This window comes from Dermacentor albipictus, chromosome 7, assembly GCF_038994185.2.
Source record: "Dermacentor albipictus isolate Rhodes 1998 colony chromosome 7, USDA_Dalb.pri_finalv2, whole genome shotgun sequence".
In the NCBI taxonomy this organism is placed as follows: domain Eukaryota; kingdom Metazoa; phylum Arthropoda; class Arachnida; order Ixodida; family Ixodidae; genus Dermacentor; species Dermacentor albipictus.
In genome coordinates, this window is record NC_091827.1 from 130,171,989 (window position 1) to 130,191,446 (window position 19,458).

A 19,458-nucleotide genomic window follows, 5' to 3' on the forward strand; every position below is an offset into this window, starting at 1 on the left:
TTCCAATCACGATGGCCGCCGCCTCTGGGTCTTTTCTTGTAGAGAAGTAGTTCAGACTTGGATGGAGAACATCTGAGCCCAGTGGGGCGGAGGAAGCGCTCGGTCGCATCGATGGCGCTCTGCATGGCGGCTTCAACTTGGCCGTCGCTCCCGCCAACGCACCAGATGGTGATGTCATCTGCGTAGATGGTATGGTTGATTCCTTGAATCTTCGCGAGGTCCTCAGAAAGTCCGATCATTGCGATGATAAATAATGTTGGCGAGATGACTGAGCCCTGAGGCGTGCCACGTGAACCAAGGGTGATCTCTTGCGAAAGGTATCCTTCGATCTTGAGCTTGGCAGTTCTCTGGCAAAGGAAGGATCGGACGAAGTCGTAGGTCCTCTTCCGGAGCCCGAGGCCGGCAATAGACTGGAGAATGAACTCGTATGAGATATTGTCGAACGCCTTCTGCAGGTCTAATCCAAGGATGGCTCTGGTATCACCCGTGCTCCGGTCGATGATCTGATGCTTTATCAGCTTCATGGTGTCCTGTGTCGAGAGCCCGGCTCTGAAACCTATCATATTGTGGGTGTACATGTCATTGGCCTCGATGTGCACCTTGAGCCGGTTGAGCAGGGCATGCTCTGCAACCTTACCGACACACGACGTCAGGGCAATTGGTCTTAGATTCTCTATTCCTGGTGCTTTACCGGGTTTGGGGATGAGTACCGTGCAGGCCGCCTTCCACTGTGTGGGGACCTGTCCACTACGCCAGACTTCATTATTCCTTTCAGTGAGGAAGTCGATCGACTCATCATCGAGATTCCTCAGCATCCTGTTAGTGACGCCATCTGGGCCAGGCGCAGATTTGACGTTGAGTGAGAAGAGGACATCTCGGATCTCGGCCGCGGTAAAGCCCTGGTCCAACTCCGGCACCGCACACTCCGCGTAGTCCGGGAACTGGGCAGGGGTAGAGCTATGCGCGACCGGCAAGTACGTGAGCATCGCGGGCTAGCTGATATGGCGGGCGGCAACTGTTTCCAATCGTGCGCGTCTCCCAGCTTTCTTGTTTACATGGGATACAACAGCCAGAAAATGTATACGTTCGCAGCCTGCAGTAGGGAATGGCAGCACGTTTGGGTTATGGCCTATTAAAAGCATGCAGTACTGAACGCCGGAAAATGTATCTAGCGGCCTGGAAATGTATCCTACGATTGCAGTTTGCTATGTACTAAACCCTGGCACCGAAATAATCGTGTTTTCTGGGAACGTTCAAACCGGTAAAAAAGAAGTGTTGCTTTATTGGGTATCCTTTGTGTTCTTGCTCAATAACGTTAGTGATTACCGGAATTCACACGTAACGGGATAGTACCAACGAAGTCCTGTGTTTTCATACACGTTATTTGTATTGACTAAACACAGTGCTTTGTAACAAATTAATTGTACATCTCACCATACAAATTTTAATTTATACACTACCATCGATAGTGCACAGTACCAAATAAAGATTGATCGATTGAAAGATGGTATTGTAAAAAACTAAAAGTACAAAGAAAAACATGTGATGATCTCAAAACGTGATGCTTTCGAGTGCAGTTGCTGCTCACCCATCTGTCGTTTTACAAGACGTTCTGTTTCTCAATTGCGTTGAAACTGTGTAAGTGGGAGTGCTTTACCTAATTAACCTTAAATGTAATCAGGAATTTGATTACTTAAGAAAGCACATTCTCTTAGGATATTATGATAGTACTCACAGTAAGGCTTTGCTGCCTGCATCTGAAGGCTGCTTTGTTGTTTCCATGAGGCACCGCAATGCAAGATCTGCCGAAGAAAAGTACATAAGAAAATGGACAGCCTTACTTAAAGTGCTGACATAACATTTCTGACATTTTTTTTAGTTAAGCCCTGCACATCAAAATCCTAGAAACAAAAATAGAAACCCTCAGAACACCATGCTTCAAAGCTCCAATAACGTTTGTCATCAAGAGTTTGACGGAAGACTGCCTGGTCACCATTAATACAAGAGGTCTTTGACCAATATAAAGAGGTTCCAGCAGAGCCCATCTCGAGACTAATGCCGATATTATAGGATTAGGAGTCAAGCAATGTAGTAACACCATATTGCCACCATTGGAATGCGTCATGCATGCGTCATCTATGCAGCAGGGTTCCTCTTTGCGCTTCCCACTGAGCACGCTGCGCCATCACCAAAGTGCGGCACGTACACTGTGACACAGGCCCAGTGACCCAAGTTCACGTGAATAAGATTCACCCAACAGCGGTACACACCCAAACGGAAACAACCCATGATCCAAGAGGGCATGAATAGGGCCATTGAAGAGCGGTGCATAAACAGTGGCACATACTAACTCATGTTGGCATGAAAGATTCAAAGCGGCACATACCCAGTGAGCCGTGCCCGTGGTGATAGAAGTTGGTCGAACGGTTGACTTCAAACCAAGTTCCCTCGCGAAAGCAGCCCGATGCTGTACCCACTAAACCATGGACTACCCAGTGACCAAAGCTGGTATGAAAACCAAAGTTGGCATTGCAAATATGTGTGTCTGGTTTCTACTGTCTCGTCGTCTGCGCGTTATTCGTTGTTATTCAAACGAAAATAGAGACATAGTAGGTCGATCAATGCCCTGAATGTGTAAGAATGCGCCTTATATGAAGAACAAACTGGGCTCGCACGGTGAATCTGACCGGTCGGCAATGCAACTCTTTTTGTAAATATTGCTACGGAATAGTATTTCCAATGACGAAGAAGCGAGCAGTAAGAAGACGACGACGACGATTGGAGGCTGGCGCGGGCTGTTGCCTCTTGGCCAAGTGTGGAGTATTAGGTTGTAAATTTACTTGTATATAGCTTGTCATGTACGTCTCCTTACGTAACATATCTGGTGGAGGTGGACATTCCCTGTACCTCGCCACGGAGCTTCGCAGCGGACGGTGTGCTGGAATGTATTTGCGGCTGAAAGCACGCTCCCACAGGGCGCGCCGAGTCATTGCGCCTGACGCATGTATGGTACCACGTGCCACTGACGTCACGCTGGTTCTACTTAAACGGCTGTGGAAATAAAGACAGGGCTCTTTCCCCTTGCTGGCGTTTTGGACTGCAGTCGTCTCCTGGCTTTCGTCGATCACGCAATAATAGCGGCGGCGCCGATACGACATGGTGTCAGAAGTTATGCGACCCTACCACTTTTAAAAGCGATGGACAAGAGCGTCGAGACGTCGTCAGAAAGGGAGCCTGCAATGGCCACTGCATCGCCGCCGGGTCTTCAGCAGCTGCCACTACTGGACTTCGACACTACCTCAGAGTGGCCGGCGTGGATACTGCACTTCGACGACTATCGCTATGCGTCGGGCTTGAATGAGCGCCCGGAAAGGGCACAAGTACGCACTCTGCTTTACACCTTGGGTCGACAAGCAAGGGACATCTTCGCCACCTTCAATCTTTCTGCAGAAGATTCAAAGAAATTTGAGCTGGTCAAAAAGAAGTTCGACGATTACTTCATCAAGGAGAGCAACGTTGTCTACGAGAGCACTTGCTTTCACAAGCGGCACCAGTGCCTGGCGAGTCAATTGACCAGTTTATGACTGCTCTACACGTCTTGGCGGACAAATGCGACTTCGGAGAAATCAAGCAGCGCGTCATCAGGGACCGGTTCGTCGTGGGCCTGCGGGATGAAAAACTTTCCGAGTCGCTCCAAATGGATCCCAAGCTGTCTCTCGCAACAGCTCTGGCGAGGGTCCGCCTTAAAGAAACCGTTCAGCAGCAGCAAGAAGAACTTTGAAACTGCAACGAAGTCCACGAATACACACCGTGCAAGCCATGTGAGGACGTCAATGTCGACGCCGTGGGCTACCGCAGGAAACCGCAACGCAGCAAGGAAACCTGATCGACATTAGCTCGTTCCGAGGGACCGTGCACCTTCTGCGGAGGCAACTCGCACCCAAGGACAGCCTGCCCAGCGAGAGGCCAGAGGTGCTTCAACTGCGGCTTAAAGGGACACTTCGGCAAGGCGTGCCTCAAAGGGACTTCTCCAGGCTACCAGCGAAAGGTCCAAGTGTCGTCTGTACAAAAGGACAGTGGGGAGGTTTTTTTGGGCGCGGTCGAGGCGCCTCGCGCCAAAGCGCGTTACGTTCAGGTATTACTTAACTCCGTGCCTGTTTTTGCAAAGATCGATTCAGGTGCAGAAGTGTCCGTAATTCCAGCAACATTTCCGGGACTTCCCACGAGCTTGGAAAAGGCCGACGAGGTCTTGACTGGCGCTAGCGGTGACCGCTTAAATGTTCTGGGAAAGTTTCAGGCGGATGTATTTTGGAGGGGACAAACTTCGCGCCAAACGTGTTATGTGGTCAGTCCTTTGCGCCATGTACTGCTGGGTTTGCCGGCTCTCGAAGCGTTGGGAGTCAAGTTCGTTGACTCTGTGGCTCACAAGGAACCCAACTACGAGGTTTTGTGCCCTCAGGTTTTCAACAACTTGGGCACTATGCCCGGGGAGTATACAATAAGGCTTAAACCAAATGCTGTTCCATTTGCAATAAGCGCACCGCGCAGGATTCCTATACCGCTCCAGGAGCCTGTAAAACGAGAACTCGAGAAGTAGGAACAAATGGGCGTCATTCGTAAAGTCGAAGAGCCAACAGAGTGGTGTGCCGGCACTGTACCTGTACAAAAGCACTCGGTAGATGAAGGATCTGCGTAGACCTTACACAATTGAACAAGCTTGTCTTAAGAGAGAGATACACATTGCCTACTGTCGACCAAGCACTGGGCTCTCTTGCCGGTGCAAAATGGTTTTCCAAATTAGACGCGAATTCCAGCTTTCATCAGGTGCGACTCAGCAAGGCCTCAGAAGTGCTGACCACGTTCATTACACCGTTTGGGCGGTACTGTTTCACTAGGTTGCCATTCGGGATTACATCAGCTCCAGAGTATTCTCAAAGAAGAATGTCTGAAATCCTGGCAGGCCTTCCTGGCGTCGTTAACCTGATGGACGATATTCTCATTTTAGGCGACAGCAAAGCGCAACATGACTTTAGACTATCGAACGTCTTAGCTAAGCTGGCCCAGTCTAACGTTACCTTAAACAAAGCAAAGTGTGTGTTCGGTGTTCGAAGCATAAGCTTTCTGGGCCATTTACTCAGCGAGAAAGGCGTACAGCCGGATCCGGCCAAACTCAGAGCCATTAAAGGGCTGAAAGCACCCTGTGATATATCGCAATTACGCAGTGTTCTGGGCATGGCCAACCGCCTAGGCCGTTTTTTGCCGAACTTGGCGCAAACCACTGCCCCGCTACGGGAGCTTTTGCAGAAAGAGACCGACTGGACTTGGGGCCCTGCTCAGAACACGGCTTTTGAAAGCTTGAGATCTCTTAGCCATGCACTTTGCTGAGCAGATATGTACGATCGACGCCTTCCCACGATTCTTTTGGCGGACGCCTCGCCTTACGGTCTCGGTGCCGTCCTTTTCCAGAAACAACGCAATGGCGAGCGCCGGCCGATAGCGTTTGCTTCAAGGTCACTGACCAATACTGAGCAGCGCTATGCGCAAGTGGAAAAGGAGGCACTAGCGTTAACATGGGCTGCCGAAAGATTCGACGAATTCATAAGTGGTATTGAGGTGATGCTTGAAACGGACCACAAACCTCTCGTTTCGTTGCTTGGTAAAATGCCTATTGATGTGTTGCCGCCAAGGGTTCAGCACTTCAGAATGCGGCTGATGCGGTATCACTTTAACATTGTGTACGTTCCCGGTAGAAGCTTGATAACGGCGGACGCTCTTTCAAGAGCACCGACGAAAGCAGATAAACTAGCCGGTGAACTGACCGTCTCGGAAGTTCATGACCAACAAGACGACCAACAAGAGTCGTCTTTCGTCAAAGCATGTGTGCAAGGGCTTCAAATGGGTGATAATTTTGTTAACAGAATAAGTGATGTGCAAATGACTGACGTCGTTTGTCAAGCCTTGCTTAAGTTGTGTCGCCAAGGCTGGCCGAAAAAACCAAAGCTTCCTTGCTACTTGGTTCCGTACTGGCAGGAAAGAGCACTAATTGCCGAATGCAATGGCATGCTGCTAAAAGGGACCAGGCTGGTGGTACCTCAGTGCCTAAGAAAGGAAGCACTAAAAAAACTACATCATGGACATGGACAGGGACAGGGAATCGCGAGAACTAGAGCTTTGGCAAAGGAATAGGTCTGGTGGCCAGGCATCGGCGAACAACTTGCGCGGCAAGTGAAAGAATGTGTTACTTGTGCGCGCTTTGGAGCTATTGATTTCAACCCCAACGCCAAGTTTCGCGTGGGAACGAGTTGGGGTCGACTTGTGCTTTATTAACAACTGTCATTATCTTGTCATGGTCGACTACCTGTCACGGTATCCGAAAGTAGCCCTCCTTCCCTCAACAAAAGCTAGGGCGGTGATAGAAAGGCTAAAAAGAATTTTTGCACGCCATGGCATCCCGGAGACCGTAGTGACAAACAATGGACCACAATTTTCTTGTACAAAATATGATGAGTTTGCACACGATTATGGCTTTGGTCACGTCACCACTAGCCCTAGGTACCCTCAGGCTAATGGGGAAATTGAACGTATGGTGCAAACAATTAGGCGCCTGAACCTTAAATCTAAGGGCCCGTACCTGGCTCTGCTTGCCTACAGGGCAACCCCAGGCATTCTTGGCCCTAGTCCGGCTGAAATCCTCATGGGCCGGCGTCTTAGGACAAGAGTTCCAATGGCGCCACAGCTGCGTGGTCCAGTGCAGCCACCACTGCTTAATCTTGCGGCCAAAGACAGTGCCAACAAGAAGCTACAAGTACGGTACTACAACAGGCGCCACAGAACCCGAGAATTGAACAAACTAAAAGCTGGTGATTCCGTTTGGGTAACGGACATGAAGACTAGAGCAACGGTGCTAGCCACAGCCGCTACATCGCGGTCCTACATAATACGCACACAGGATGGGAGTACGCTGCGGCGTAACCGACGAATGCTCAACCACTTGCCAGAACAGAGGAAGGCAGAAGGCAGCTGCGAGTTTCCAAACGAAAATGATTAATCCGAATTGGTTTTTACGAACAGGGAGTCACCCGCTACCTTAACAGATTCGTTACCTTTAGCATCGGGGGCTATGACTTCAACTTTAGTACCTTCTCCTTCAGTGACTGTGACCAAGGCTGGTAGAGTGGTTAACCGACCAGTTCGATACGGGATTGATGAATGAGGTTTTGTTCGTGGTAGATTACCACTCAGGGTTCTTGCTTTTTGTTCATGTGCGGGTGTGCTAAATGTCATGCGCGAGAACCACTGTCATTTTGCGAAAGGGGGTATGTGCTGGAATGTATTTCTATGCGGCTCAAAGCACGCTCCCGCAGGGCGCGCCGAGTCATTGCGCCTGACGCATGTATGGTACCACGTGTCACTGACGTCATGCTGGTTCTACTTAAACGGCTGTGGAAATAAAGACGGGGCTCTTTCCCCTTGCTGGCGTTTTGGACTGCAGTCGTCTCCTGGCTTTCGTCGATCACGCACTGATAGCGGCGCCGCCGATATGACAGACGGTACGACGAGCCTTCCTTAATGGCTCCCGGCGATGACAACTCGACTCAGCCGCCCCCGACACCTGGGGCACGATCGGAGATATTTTGTTCGATACGCGTTCTGTTCAGTTGCTGCAACGTCGCAAAGTTGCAGTATGCAAAATTTGTGACAGCGGGGCGGAGAGAGCAGCCAATCAGGAAGCGGTGACCTCCCCGGAAGTTTACCTCCGTCGTTTGTCGTCTGCTTTCAAACAGTATACTACAAAGCCCAATGTTTCTCGTCTTCCAATGAAATCTTTATCTAAAAAAATGTATTTTTTTCTTCTCAAGCCCAAACACGTTTTCAAATAGTAGTACGTGTGACTACTGCAATTTATAACTATTAGCTTCTTTGCGTCGTCCCTAGGTGGTGTCGCGCACAGCGAGAAGGAAAAAGAAAAAAAAACGACGGGAAGAGTGGTGCACTTTTCAAGAGGCAGCAAAAACATCCCAGTGGCTCGCTGGCACCGATGATATTGTGGATTTCTCTGTACAACCAACGATTTGTTTCAAGAAACAAAAACGACACCGGAATTCACTTTCTGCCATTTCTTCAAACGCGTTTCGCACCGTCACCCGCTCTCCTCCTTCCTCTAGAAACGCCAGCGCAACAACCTAAGTTTCCAACGGAAGCGCCATTTTCTAGAATTAAACTATGGATTGGATTCAAACGTGCCATTCCGCAGCCGGAAAGGCCGCCCGTTGGATCCAATCCAATCCACCAGACGCACCATGCGAAGCCGTATGATCGCTTCAAACTTCTCAACTCCCGTCGCGTTCGGACGAAATGCTCGGTGGGTGGATGATTGACAGGAGCGTGTCGTCATTTTGACGTCACCAAAAACGGGGCGGCGCCCCGCGGCTGGCGACGTCGGCGCGGAGTAGGCCAATCGCGCGCGCCGGTAACCGAACAAACACGCCGAACAACCATCTCCGATCGCACTCCTGCTACCATTTCGACGACCAACATCACTCTCCCCGCTCCCCGTGATCCTGGCGTATTCTCGGGCAAAGATGGGGAAGACGTCGACGACTGGATCAGCCTGTACGAACACGTCAGCCGCAATAACCGATGGGACCCTACTATCATGCTCGCCAACGTAGACTTTTAGCTCGGTGGCACACCTCGAATTTGGTTTTGGACGCACGAAGATGAGCTCACCAGTTGGGATTCGCTCAAGCAAAAGCTGCGAGACTTGTTCGGCAACCCCTACGGTCACCAACTTGCCGCGCAGAAGGCACTTTCCGGCCGTGTGCAGACGTCAACAGAGCCCTATGTCACGTACATACAAATATACACGTACGTAAAGTTGACGTACACATGACTGAGTCGGACAAGGTATCACACATCCTCAAAGGCATTGCCAATGACACCTTCAACTTGGTCGTATTGAACAACGTCGCGATGGTGGATGCAGTTATAAAAGAGTGCCGCCGCCTGGAACTCGCTAAAAGCCGACGTATCGAGCAGCAGTTTGCCCATTTGCCCAACACCGCAGCGACATCTTCCTGTGCCGACGCTCCTCGTCTCAACAACACTGGCGATATTAGCAGGATCGTCCGGCGTAACATTGAGGCGGCCTATCCGGCTACCTTCGACTTCAGCCCCACCAATGCACCTGCAGTCACGGTTTCCCTGATCCACGCAGTTCTCCGCCAGGAGTTCGAAACATGAATCTCGGCCCATCGCCCTGATACCCACCCGGCTACTTCAATTCCACCCGGACCCACATCTTCTTACCCCCTACGTTTCCGCAACCCATCTGAATGGCGCACCGTTGAGGACAAGCCCGTTTGCTGTCACTGCCGTCGAATCGGGCACATTCCTCGGCACTGTCGCAGTCGCTGGACTTCCCCGACCTGGTCCGCTTATACTGCCTACCCTCGCCCCTTAGGTAGCCCTTCTCGTCCCTATGCCGCACGCTCCGATAATGCGGCCACTGATTCTCCTGCGCCGAACAGCCCCTATTCTCGTTCATCTTCGCCCCAACGACGACAATTTCGCTCTCCCCAGCGCCGTCGCTCCTTTTCACCGACTCCCTTCGGACGCCGCTACCAGCCGGAAAACTAGATGATGCAGCGCCTCGAGGTGACGCTGCATTGCTCCCTACACCGCCAAATCCTCCACATACGTTGCCCACTCATCTGAGCCTTCTTGACGTGCAAGTCGACAGTGTTTCTGTATCTGCTCTTATAGACACTGGGACGCATTTGTCAGTAATGAGCACTGACCTTCGTAACCACCTGAAGAAAATAATCACGCCCGCCACGACGCATGTTGTCCGTGTCGCCGATGGCGGAACAGCCCCCGTAATGGGTATGTGTGCCGCCCGTGTCCTTCGCCGATCGCTCCACAATCGTTCTATTCACAGTCATCGCCCACTGTCCCCACGACTTCATCCTCTCCTTAGAATTCCTCTCCACACATTCTGCTCTCATCGATTGTTCCGGCAGTACACTCCGCCTTGACCTGCCTGTCCTGGATTCGGCTGAACCACACCCCAGTCGCCTCAGTTCCGTCGACTTCGTTCGCATGCCAACTTCGGCACTGACTTACGTTGACTTAGTGTCATCCCCACCAGTGCCCGACGGTCACTACATTGCGGCTCCTATTCAAGACGTCCTACTTACACAGGGGATCACAGTACACCATACCGTTTTATCTATTACGGCGAATTGGGTCTGCCTGCCAGTGGTCAATTTTGGCTTGACGACACAAAAGCTGCCACGCGGGATGTCTCTGGCCCAGCTTTGCTCATTCGAGGATCACTCCATAGCATCTATTGCAATAGACGACAATTCAGCCGATCCTCCTCTAACATCGCAGTCGGCAACATGTACCATCGCCGACTTACAGAAAATGATTGTCCCCGACATGCCGTCCGAGCACGCTTGTGCACTCTACCGCGTCCTGTTTTCGTACCACCAGATTTTTTACTTTAATGATCGTCCTTTGGCCCAAACTACAGCTGTTAAACATCGCATTAATACCGGCGATGCCCCTCCTATTCATCGCCGCCAGTATTGAGTGTCACCGGCTGAGCGTCAAGTTATTCACGCAGAAGTTCACAAAATACTTGCCAAGAACATCATAGAACCGTCATGTAGTCCATGGGCGTCACCTGTTGCACTGGTAAAAAAAGAAATGGCTCATGGCGCTTTTGCGTGGATTCATCATCATCAGCAGCAGCAGCAGCCTGGTTACGCCCACTGCAGGACAAAGGCCACTCTCATAATTCTCCAACAACGCCGGTCATGTACTAATTGTGGCCATGTCGTCCCTGCAAACTTCTTCGTCTCATCCGCCTACCTAACTTTCTGCCGCGCCCCGCTACGCTTGCCTACCCATGGAATCCAGACCGTAACCATTATGATCATCGGTTATGTCCCTCATCGTTATATGTCCTGCCCATGCCCATTTCGTTTTCTTGATTCTAACTAAGATGTCATTAACTCGCGTTTGTTCCCTCACCCAATCGGCTCTTTTCTTATCCCTTAACGTTAGACCCATCATTCTTCTTTCCATAGCTCGTTGCATCGTCCTCAATTTAAGTAGAGCCCTTTTCGTAAGCCTCCAGGTTTCTGCCCCGTATGTGAGTACTGGTAAGACACAGCTAATAAACCCTTTTCTCTTGCGGGGATAATGGCAACCTGCTGTTCATGATCTGAGAATGCCTGCGAAATGCACCCCAGCCCATCCTTTTTCTTCTGATTATTTCCGTCTCATGATACGGTTCCGCCGTCACTACCTGCTCTAAGTAGATATATTCCCTTACCACTTCCAGTGCGTCGCTACTTATTGTAAATTGCTGTTCCCTTCCGAGACTGTTAAGCATTACTTTAGTTTTCTGCAGAATAATTTTTAGACCCACTCTTCTGTTTTGCCTCTCCAGGTCAGTGAACCTGTATTGCAATCGGTCCCTTGAGTTCCTAAGCAAGACTATATCTTCGGCGAATCGCAAGTTACTAAGGTGTTCTCCATTACCTTTTATCCCCAATTCTTCCTAATCCAAGTCTCTGAACACCTCCTGTAAACACGCTGTGAATAGCATTGGAGAGGTCGTATCTCCCTGCCTGACGCCTTTCTTTATTGGGATTTTGTTGCTTTCTTTATGGAGGACTACGGTGGCTGTGGAGCCACTATAGAAATTTATCAGTATTTTTACACACGGCTCGTCTACACCCTGATTCTGTAATGCCTCCATGATGGCTGAGGTTTCGACAGAATCAAACGCTTTCTCGTAATGACTTTCCCGTAAATGACGCGTGGATTATCGGCACCTTAACACGGTTACCAAAAAGTACGCGTATCCCCTACCTCGGATTGATGACGCCCTTGACTGCCTCCACGGTGCTCTCTACTTCTCCTCTATTGACCTTCGCTCCGGCTACTGGCAGATTGCCGTAGACGACCTCGACCGCGAGAAGACTGCTTTCGTAACACCTGACGGTCTTTATCAATTCAAAGTGATGCCATTCGGTCTATGTAACGCCCCTGCCACTTTTGAACGCATGATGGACCCTCTTCTTCACGGTTTCAAATGGTCCACGTGCCTGTGCTACTTGGACGACGTTATATTATTCTCCCCAACGTTCGCTACGCACCTCTAGCGCCTCTCGGCAGTCTTGGACGTTTTTCGTCGAGCCGATCTGCAACTGAACGCATCCAAGTGCCACTTCGGCCGCCGCCAGATTACCGTCCTTGGGCATCTCGTTGACGGGAACGGAGTGGAACCGGACCCAGGCAATATCCATGCTGTTACGCACTTCCCTGTTCCCAAGTGTGAAAAAACTCGCGGCCATAGCACAACCACTAACTGAGCTTTTGAAAAAAGACGCCCCTTTCCAGTGGGACAATAACGAGGCCTCTGCATTCTCGCATCTAATCGACCTACTCACAACACCTCCCGTTCTGGCCCATTTAGATCCTTCTGCACCTACTGAAGTCCCTACTGATGCCAGCGGTCACGGAATTGGTGCAGTACTGGCACAACGCCAGCGCGGCAACGACCATGTTATCGCTTACGCCAGCCGGATCCTCTTACCCTCCGAGCGCAAATATTCTATCACTGAGCGTGAGTGTCTGGCCCTAGTTTGGGCGGTTGCGAAGTTCCGCCCATACTTATATTGCCGACCCTTTTCCGTTGTCACAGACCATCACGCTCTTTGCTGGTTATGCTCACTGAAAGATCCTACAGGAAGACTTGGTAGCTGGGCCTAACGCCTCCAAGAATATTCGTATACTGTCACCTACAAATCTGGCCGACTACACAAGGACGCTGACTGCCTGTCTCGTTACCCGGTAGACGAGCCCGACGACGCCGACAGTAGTACCGCCAACGGCATTTTCTCTGTGTCTGCTTTCGGTACCATCGCCGATGAGCAGTACCAATACCTATCGCTGCGAGCACTCATCGAGCGTCTGCGCTCTACACCTACCGACGCATCCGTTCGCCGGTATGTCCTCCAGGGCGGAATTCTGTACCGAAGGAACTTCCTCCCTGACGGATCTGATCTTCTTCTTGTGCCAAAACATCTACGACACACTGTGCTCTTTGAGATGCATGACGCACCCACTGCAGGACATCTTGGGGTAACCCGCACGTACGACCACGTCCGCCACCGCTTCTATTGGCCTAGTCTCGCTCGCTCCGTTCGACGCTATGTTGCTGCCTGTGATCCCTGCCAGCGTCAGAAAACACCTCAGGTGTTACCTGCCGGTCATCTCCAGCCGATCACCGTCCCTGTGGAACCGTTCTTTCGTGTTGGATTAGACCTGCTCGGTCCCTTTCCCACGTCATCCTCTGGGAACAAATGGGTAGCAGTCGCGACTGATTACGCCACCTGATACGCTATCACTCGGGCTCTCCCTACCAGTTGCGCCACTGACGTCGCGGACTTTCTCTTGCGTGGCATTATCTTGCTTTTGGCGCCCCGCGACAGCTGCTTACTGACCATGGTCGAAACTTCCTCTCGAAACTTATCGCTGACATTGTGCGTTCCTGCTCCATTCAACACAAACTGGCCACCTCATACCATTCACAAACCAATGGCCTGACAAAGCGGTTAAACCGTAGTCTTACCGATATGCTGTCCAAGTACGTTTCCAAGGACCACCACGACTGGGACATTGCCCTTCCTTACGTCACATTTGCTTACAGTTCTTCCCGGCACGACCCCGCCGGATTTTGTCTATTTTATCTACTCCACGGTCGCGAACCGATCCTACCCCTTGAACACGGCACTTCCTCCTGCTGCAATCTCAACAAGCGAGTATGCACGCGACGCCATCGCCCTCGCCGACCATGCACGCCAGCTTGCATGTGCTCGACTGATGGACTCGCAAACCACTCAGCAGCGTCAGTACAACGCCCGCCACCGTGACGTAGAGTTTTCGCCTGGTGCGCTCGTGCTCCTGTGGTCGCCCTCTCGTCACGTCGGACTTTCAGAAAAGCTCATTTCGCGATACACAGGGCCCTACCACATGCTGCGCCAGGTGACGCCTGTGACGTACGAAATGTCTCCTGTGAGCTCAACCTCGTCATCTACTCTGGCATCTAGTGATGTCATGCACGACAGTAGGCTCAAGGCCTACTACACTGCTTCCGAGTCCGGCCTTTAGTCGCTCTGGGACGGCGCTTTTGCCGCCGGGGCTAGTGCTACGGAATAGTATTTCCAATGACGAAGAAGCAAGCAGTAAGAAGACGACACCGACGATTGGAGGCTAGCGCGGGCTGTTGCCTCTTGGCCAAGTGTGGCGTATTACGTCGTAAATTTACTTGTATATAGGTTTTCATCTACGTCTTCTTACGTAACAATATAACCTGTAAATAGTTGCTCGTCTTACTGACTCATCCTTCGCTTAACATTGTGGTGGAGGTGGAACGTTTCCCGTCCTCGCCACGGAGCTCCGAAGTGGCCGCACTGTCTTCTTCTCAGTCATGGCTTCCGATGGAACATCCCATCGCCACCTAAACCAGCGGCGCCAACCACAACGTACGTCACGGTTCCTAGTCTCCGTGATCTCGTAACATTGTCCGCCCAAAATGGCGTTGACGTCGACGACTGGCTCCGCGTGTATGAGCGGGTTCGCCAAAGCCACCACTGGGACCCTATCATCATGATTGCAAATGTGATTTTTTATCTGGACGGGACACCGCGTGTATGGTTTCACAACCATGAGGTCGAGCTCTCCAGCTGGGACATTTTCAAAGAGAGGTTTCGCGACCTATGTGACAACCCATCAGGCTGCCAACAAGCTGCGCAAAAAGAGCTTGCCACCATGTCCACTCGTCGACCGGATCGTATGCCTCCTACATACAGGAAGTGCTCGCGCTTTGCCGGAAAGTCGACGAGCCCATGACCGAGGTTGACAAGGTGGGCCATATCCTTAAAGGCATCGCGGACGACGCCTTCAATTTGCTGGTCTTAACGGCGCTTCTACCGTCGACGCCATCGTCAACGAACCTCCAGCCGGCGACATGGCGTCAAAGTAGATTCTTCACGATTCCTTTCTGTTACTCGAGCCAGCAATACCGCGACTTTCTCTTTCAAAGAAATTACAACCAACTTTCCCTGATACAAGCCCGAATTCCCAGAGTTTTCCCTGAGTATGTCCAGACTATTAAAAATCCCTGAGAATTCCCAGTTTTCCTGGTTGGTAGAGGCGATGGTTTAAAAGTAGTGCGCATGTGCTAATCATCTGATCGGATTTTGCCGGAAGAAAAGGCGTAGTCGTAGCCAAGACATATGACAGCGTTTTAGAGTGTGCTATGGCAGCTGGCATAAAAAAGCACATGGCGCTGTAGTAATCTGCATGAGAAGCTTCTTTCAGCTATGTGGAAGCTACTTGCGCCGCGGACAATGAGGAACGCCGGCACATCAAAATGTTTTCGTCGGAGTTTTATTGCCTGCTGCCGACACCTGCAGCGTCCTAAGTGCCCGCAACGTCCGTTCTGGCGCAAAAATACGAAATGGGGCGTGGTAGCTGACATACGAATTACATTCACCTTGTGCAAGCACCTGTGTTTCCATACTTTGCAGTCTTGGCTCTGCTAAACGCCGCTTATGAGACAGAGTATACTTCACTGAAGGCATTCTATTCTTTTTAGAGTGAAACGCCGCCCACCTCGCAGCCCAACAACAGTTGTATGACCTGACCAGGCCGTCGGTCCGAACACGCACCCGGACTCTGGTATTGCTAATATTATATCACAACAACAAATACAGGCCTCTGTAACACAGGCCGCGTTTACTTGAATGCTGGGGCTTCGCTTGAGTTACAGTACACATTTTCTCAGCACTTCCTTCGGCTTTGCTTAGCCGACAACAGAGGCAAATGTCCCTCCGAATACGCTCATCCACGCCACACCATCTGCTCGGCATCTAGTTGCCATTTCACCATCATCGCGTATTGTACAAGGGCCAAGTAGAAACTTACGCTTATAAACCATTAGGCTTTTAAAGCGTTCCACACTGCCAAAGCATCATCAGCACTAAAGCTGTGGTGCCATCTGCTAGGTTAAATTCAAACCTCTTTTGTAGCTTCGAATCGTCTGTGTAGGCCTAACAGCACCAGAGCAGGAGGGGTACTGACCATGGGACGGACGGACGGACGGACGGACGGACGGACGGACGGATGGATGGATGGATGGATGGATGGATGGATGGAAGGGTGGATGGATGGATGGATGGATGGATGGATGGATGGATGGATGGATGGATGGATGGATGGATGGATGGATGGTTATGAGCGTCCCCTTTGGAACGGGGCGGTGGGTTGCGCCACCAAGCTCTTGCTATTATACTGCCTAATGTCCTACCTAGGTTAAAGAGTTAAAAAATAAAAAAAAACACTTTGAACTTCCACGCCTAAATTTTCTGATCCCCTATTGCGATCTGTGCTTTTGTACGTCTCCGTCTTTTGTCGTTTCCCTACTTTTCTTCCACCAATCCTCCAATCGCCTCTTACTAATGCCTATTACGGACATGTTTGCTTTACCACTGCTCCCGCTGAACCCAAGGGCTTCAAGGAGGCCAGCGGTGCCTAAATCGACCGCTGGGTAGACGTCTTCACATTCTAATAAAACATGCTCCGTCCTTTTCCTAGCTTTCCCACAGCAAGCACATACTTCTTCTTCCTTCTTATATCTCGCTTTATAGGTGCGTGTTTTAAGGCATCCCGATCTCGCTTCGAAAAGTAATGAGCTTCCCTTTGAGTTATCATAAATGGTTGCTCTCCTGATTTCGTTTCTTCCTCTTAAGTAGTTACTCATGGCAGGTTTCTTTTTCATTACCACCTCCCATGAGATTATTTCAGCATCTCTGACTTTCCGCTTGACCTTCTTTCTTGCTGTGTTGCCCACCATACAGGCCGCATACTTGCTGGTAAGCTTCCTAGTTCTTTTCCTCCACTGTGAATTAATGTTTTTCCTGTACAGATACCTGGACATTCTCCCAGCCCATTTACTTTCTCCCATATTCCTCTGCCGTTCTTCATACTCAATTTTACTGCGAGCTTCCCTCACTTCAAAACTAATTCAGCCCATATCACCCTGCAAAGGCTCATTTGTAGTCTTCCCGTGAGCGCCCAATGGGAGGCGACCCACTGACCTTTGGTTCCCGTCGAGTCCTGATTGCACCCCTGATTTAAAGCAAAGAACTGCATTTTCAAAAGTAAGTCCTGGAACAATTACACCTTTCCACATACCTCGGAGGACGTCGTACCTATTGTATTCTCATAGCGCTCTGTGCTTCACTATGGCTGCATTTCTCTTGCCCTTTACTATTATGGTTTTGTTCCTGTGTTTCCATATATCTATTCCCTTCGTCTATCCATATACCAAGGTATTTATATTCTTTTACCCGAGGTATTTCTTGGCCCTGTGTCTTTACTGTCTGTTCACTGTTTTCATTGAATACCATAACACCTGATTTTCTAACACTAAATTTCATACCTAAATTGTTTCCTTCCTGTCCACAGATATGAGCCAGACGTTGCAAATCACTTTGCTTATTAGCTATCAACACACTGTCGTCCGCACAAAATAAACCTGGTAGTTGCTGCTGTACCACTGTACCCACCTGTTTGTATGAGAGATTAAACCCGATATTACATCCTTCTAGCGCCCTTTCCATCCTCACCATATACATCATAAACAGCAGCGGGGATAAAGGGCACCCCTGCCTCAGTCCCTTCCTGATATGAACTTTCCCCTCGCTCCTCATCCCTTCCCATTCAATGCAAACGGTATTTTCTAGGTAAATCTCTCTCAAAAGCTGTAGACAATCGTTACCTAAGCCTTCCCCTTCCAGAATATCCCACAAAATGTTGTGGTCTACGTTGTCGTAGGCTCCTGTAATGTCTAAAAAGGCTACATACAACGGCCTGCTTTCTGCTTTTGATATTTCAATACACTGAGTAAGAACAAACAAGTTATCATCCAAACGCCTACCCATTCTGAAGCCATTCTGAAGCTCTCACATGCCATTATTCTGTACCCATGCTTGAAGCTTTAATTTGATTGCCTGCATTGCTAGCCTGTATATTACCGATGTAATGGTCAACGGTCTATACGAGTGAATTGTCTTTCTCCCCCTTACCTATAGAAATTAAATTCATTCTACTTTGTCGCCAACTGTCTGGTATTCGTCTATCTTTTAAAGTTTTTTTCCACTGCTTTCACCAGAGCTTCCTTACTTTTTGGTCCTAGTTCATTTATCAGCCTAACGGGAACCTCGTCTAGCCCAGTGGCTGTGCGCTTAGGAATTTTCTCTTCCGCTTTCTTCCAGTTTAAATTTGTCAGCACCAGCTCCTTTTTCTCTAGGGTCTCTTTCATGCTCTTTTTTTCTTCAAATACAACCTCGTCATTGCCTTGGAAAGACTCGGCTGTTACTTTTCGGATGTAATTTATTGCCGCTTCTTCTTCCAGTCTGTTTTCAACTTCGTCTAGGATATGTTGTTGTATTGTTGTTGACTTCATGCCTAATAATTTTTTGTGGTTGCAAAATATTCTAGGTGCGGCCTTCTTTTTCTCGCGTATTTCTGACAACCAACGCTCACTTTCACCTTTTAATTTTGCTTGCACCAGTATTTGAACCCTAGACTTTTTCTCTCGGTATATTTCCCATTTACTGGATACTTCATCCTGAGGCAACTGCGCCTTCTTTGCCTGCTTGTGTTCTCGAGATGCTTTCTGTCGTTCGGCGATCGCTTCTCGTATCTCCTTGTTCCACCAGCTTTTCGGTTTCTTTTTAGAGCGCAGCTCTTTGGCGTCCGTTCCTGGGTTTCGCGTCGTCGTCGGCGTTGTCGTCGGCCTCGTAACCAGCTCCGCCCCCCTTTCATCCCCCCAGCGCTAGCAGCGACCGACTGATACCGCTTTCGTGAGTCCGCTACCGCACTCACGAAAGACGTCGTGCACTTCCTGCAACTCGCATTAACCGTCCATCGATCCACACCGATGTTAGTAGTGGGGGACTTTAATGTTGACATAAAGACAAACAGCAATTTCCTAACACTTATGCGGGAGAACATTCCGTTCCTCTCGCTCGTAACGCGTCCCACGGCTGTGACAACCTCGCGAGGCACTTGTATAGATCTCGTCTTTGAGAATCAAGCATTGGTGTACCAAGTCGAACATATATCAGTCTATTTCTCCGACCACAAAGCTTCCTTCATGACTGTCAAGAACTGTTAGTGGAGTCTTTGTGAAAGGAATACGTGTGAAAAAAAAAAAATTATGTGATAGCGCATACATGTGTTGCTCGATTTCTTTGCCTCAATCTATCGAAAAGGTGAAACAGCTTATTTGCTGCGCTCAAATTTCGCATTAGGAAGTAACGTAATCGTCGGCAATTTTTTCCTTTCCAACGAACATGTTGTTTCTCTTTC

At 49.9% G+C, this 19,458-nt stretch overlaps 1 protein-coding gene across 4 annotated transcripts in view; it reads right to left on the bottom strand.

Annotated features, from left to right (window-relative positions):
* The window catches only part of LOC135895964 (tRNA:m(4)X modification enzyme TRM13 homolog), a 409,379-nt gene that overhangs the window by 145,476 nt on the left and 244,445 nt on the right, over nt 1-19,458 (bottom strand). For all 4 annotated transcript variants that reach the window (XM_065424240.1, XM_065424239.1, XM_065424238.1 and 1 more), the window contains one exon: nt 1,736-1,802. In XM_065424240.1, coding sequence (XP_065280312.1) covers nt 1,736-1,802 — 67 coding nt within the window. The remainder of the gene's footprint in view (nt 1-1,735; nt 1,803-19,458) is intronic.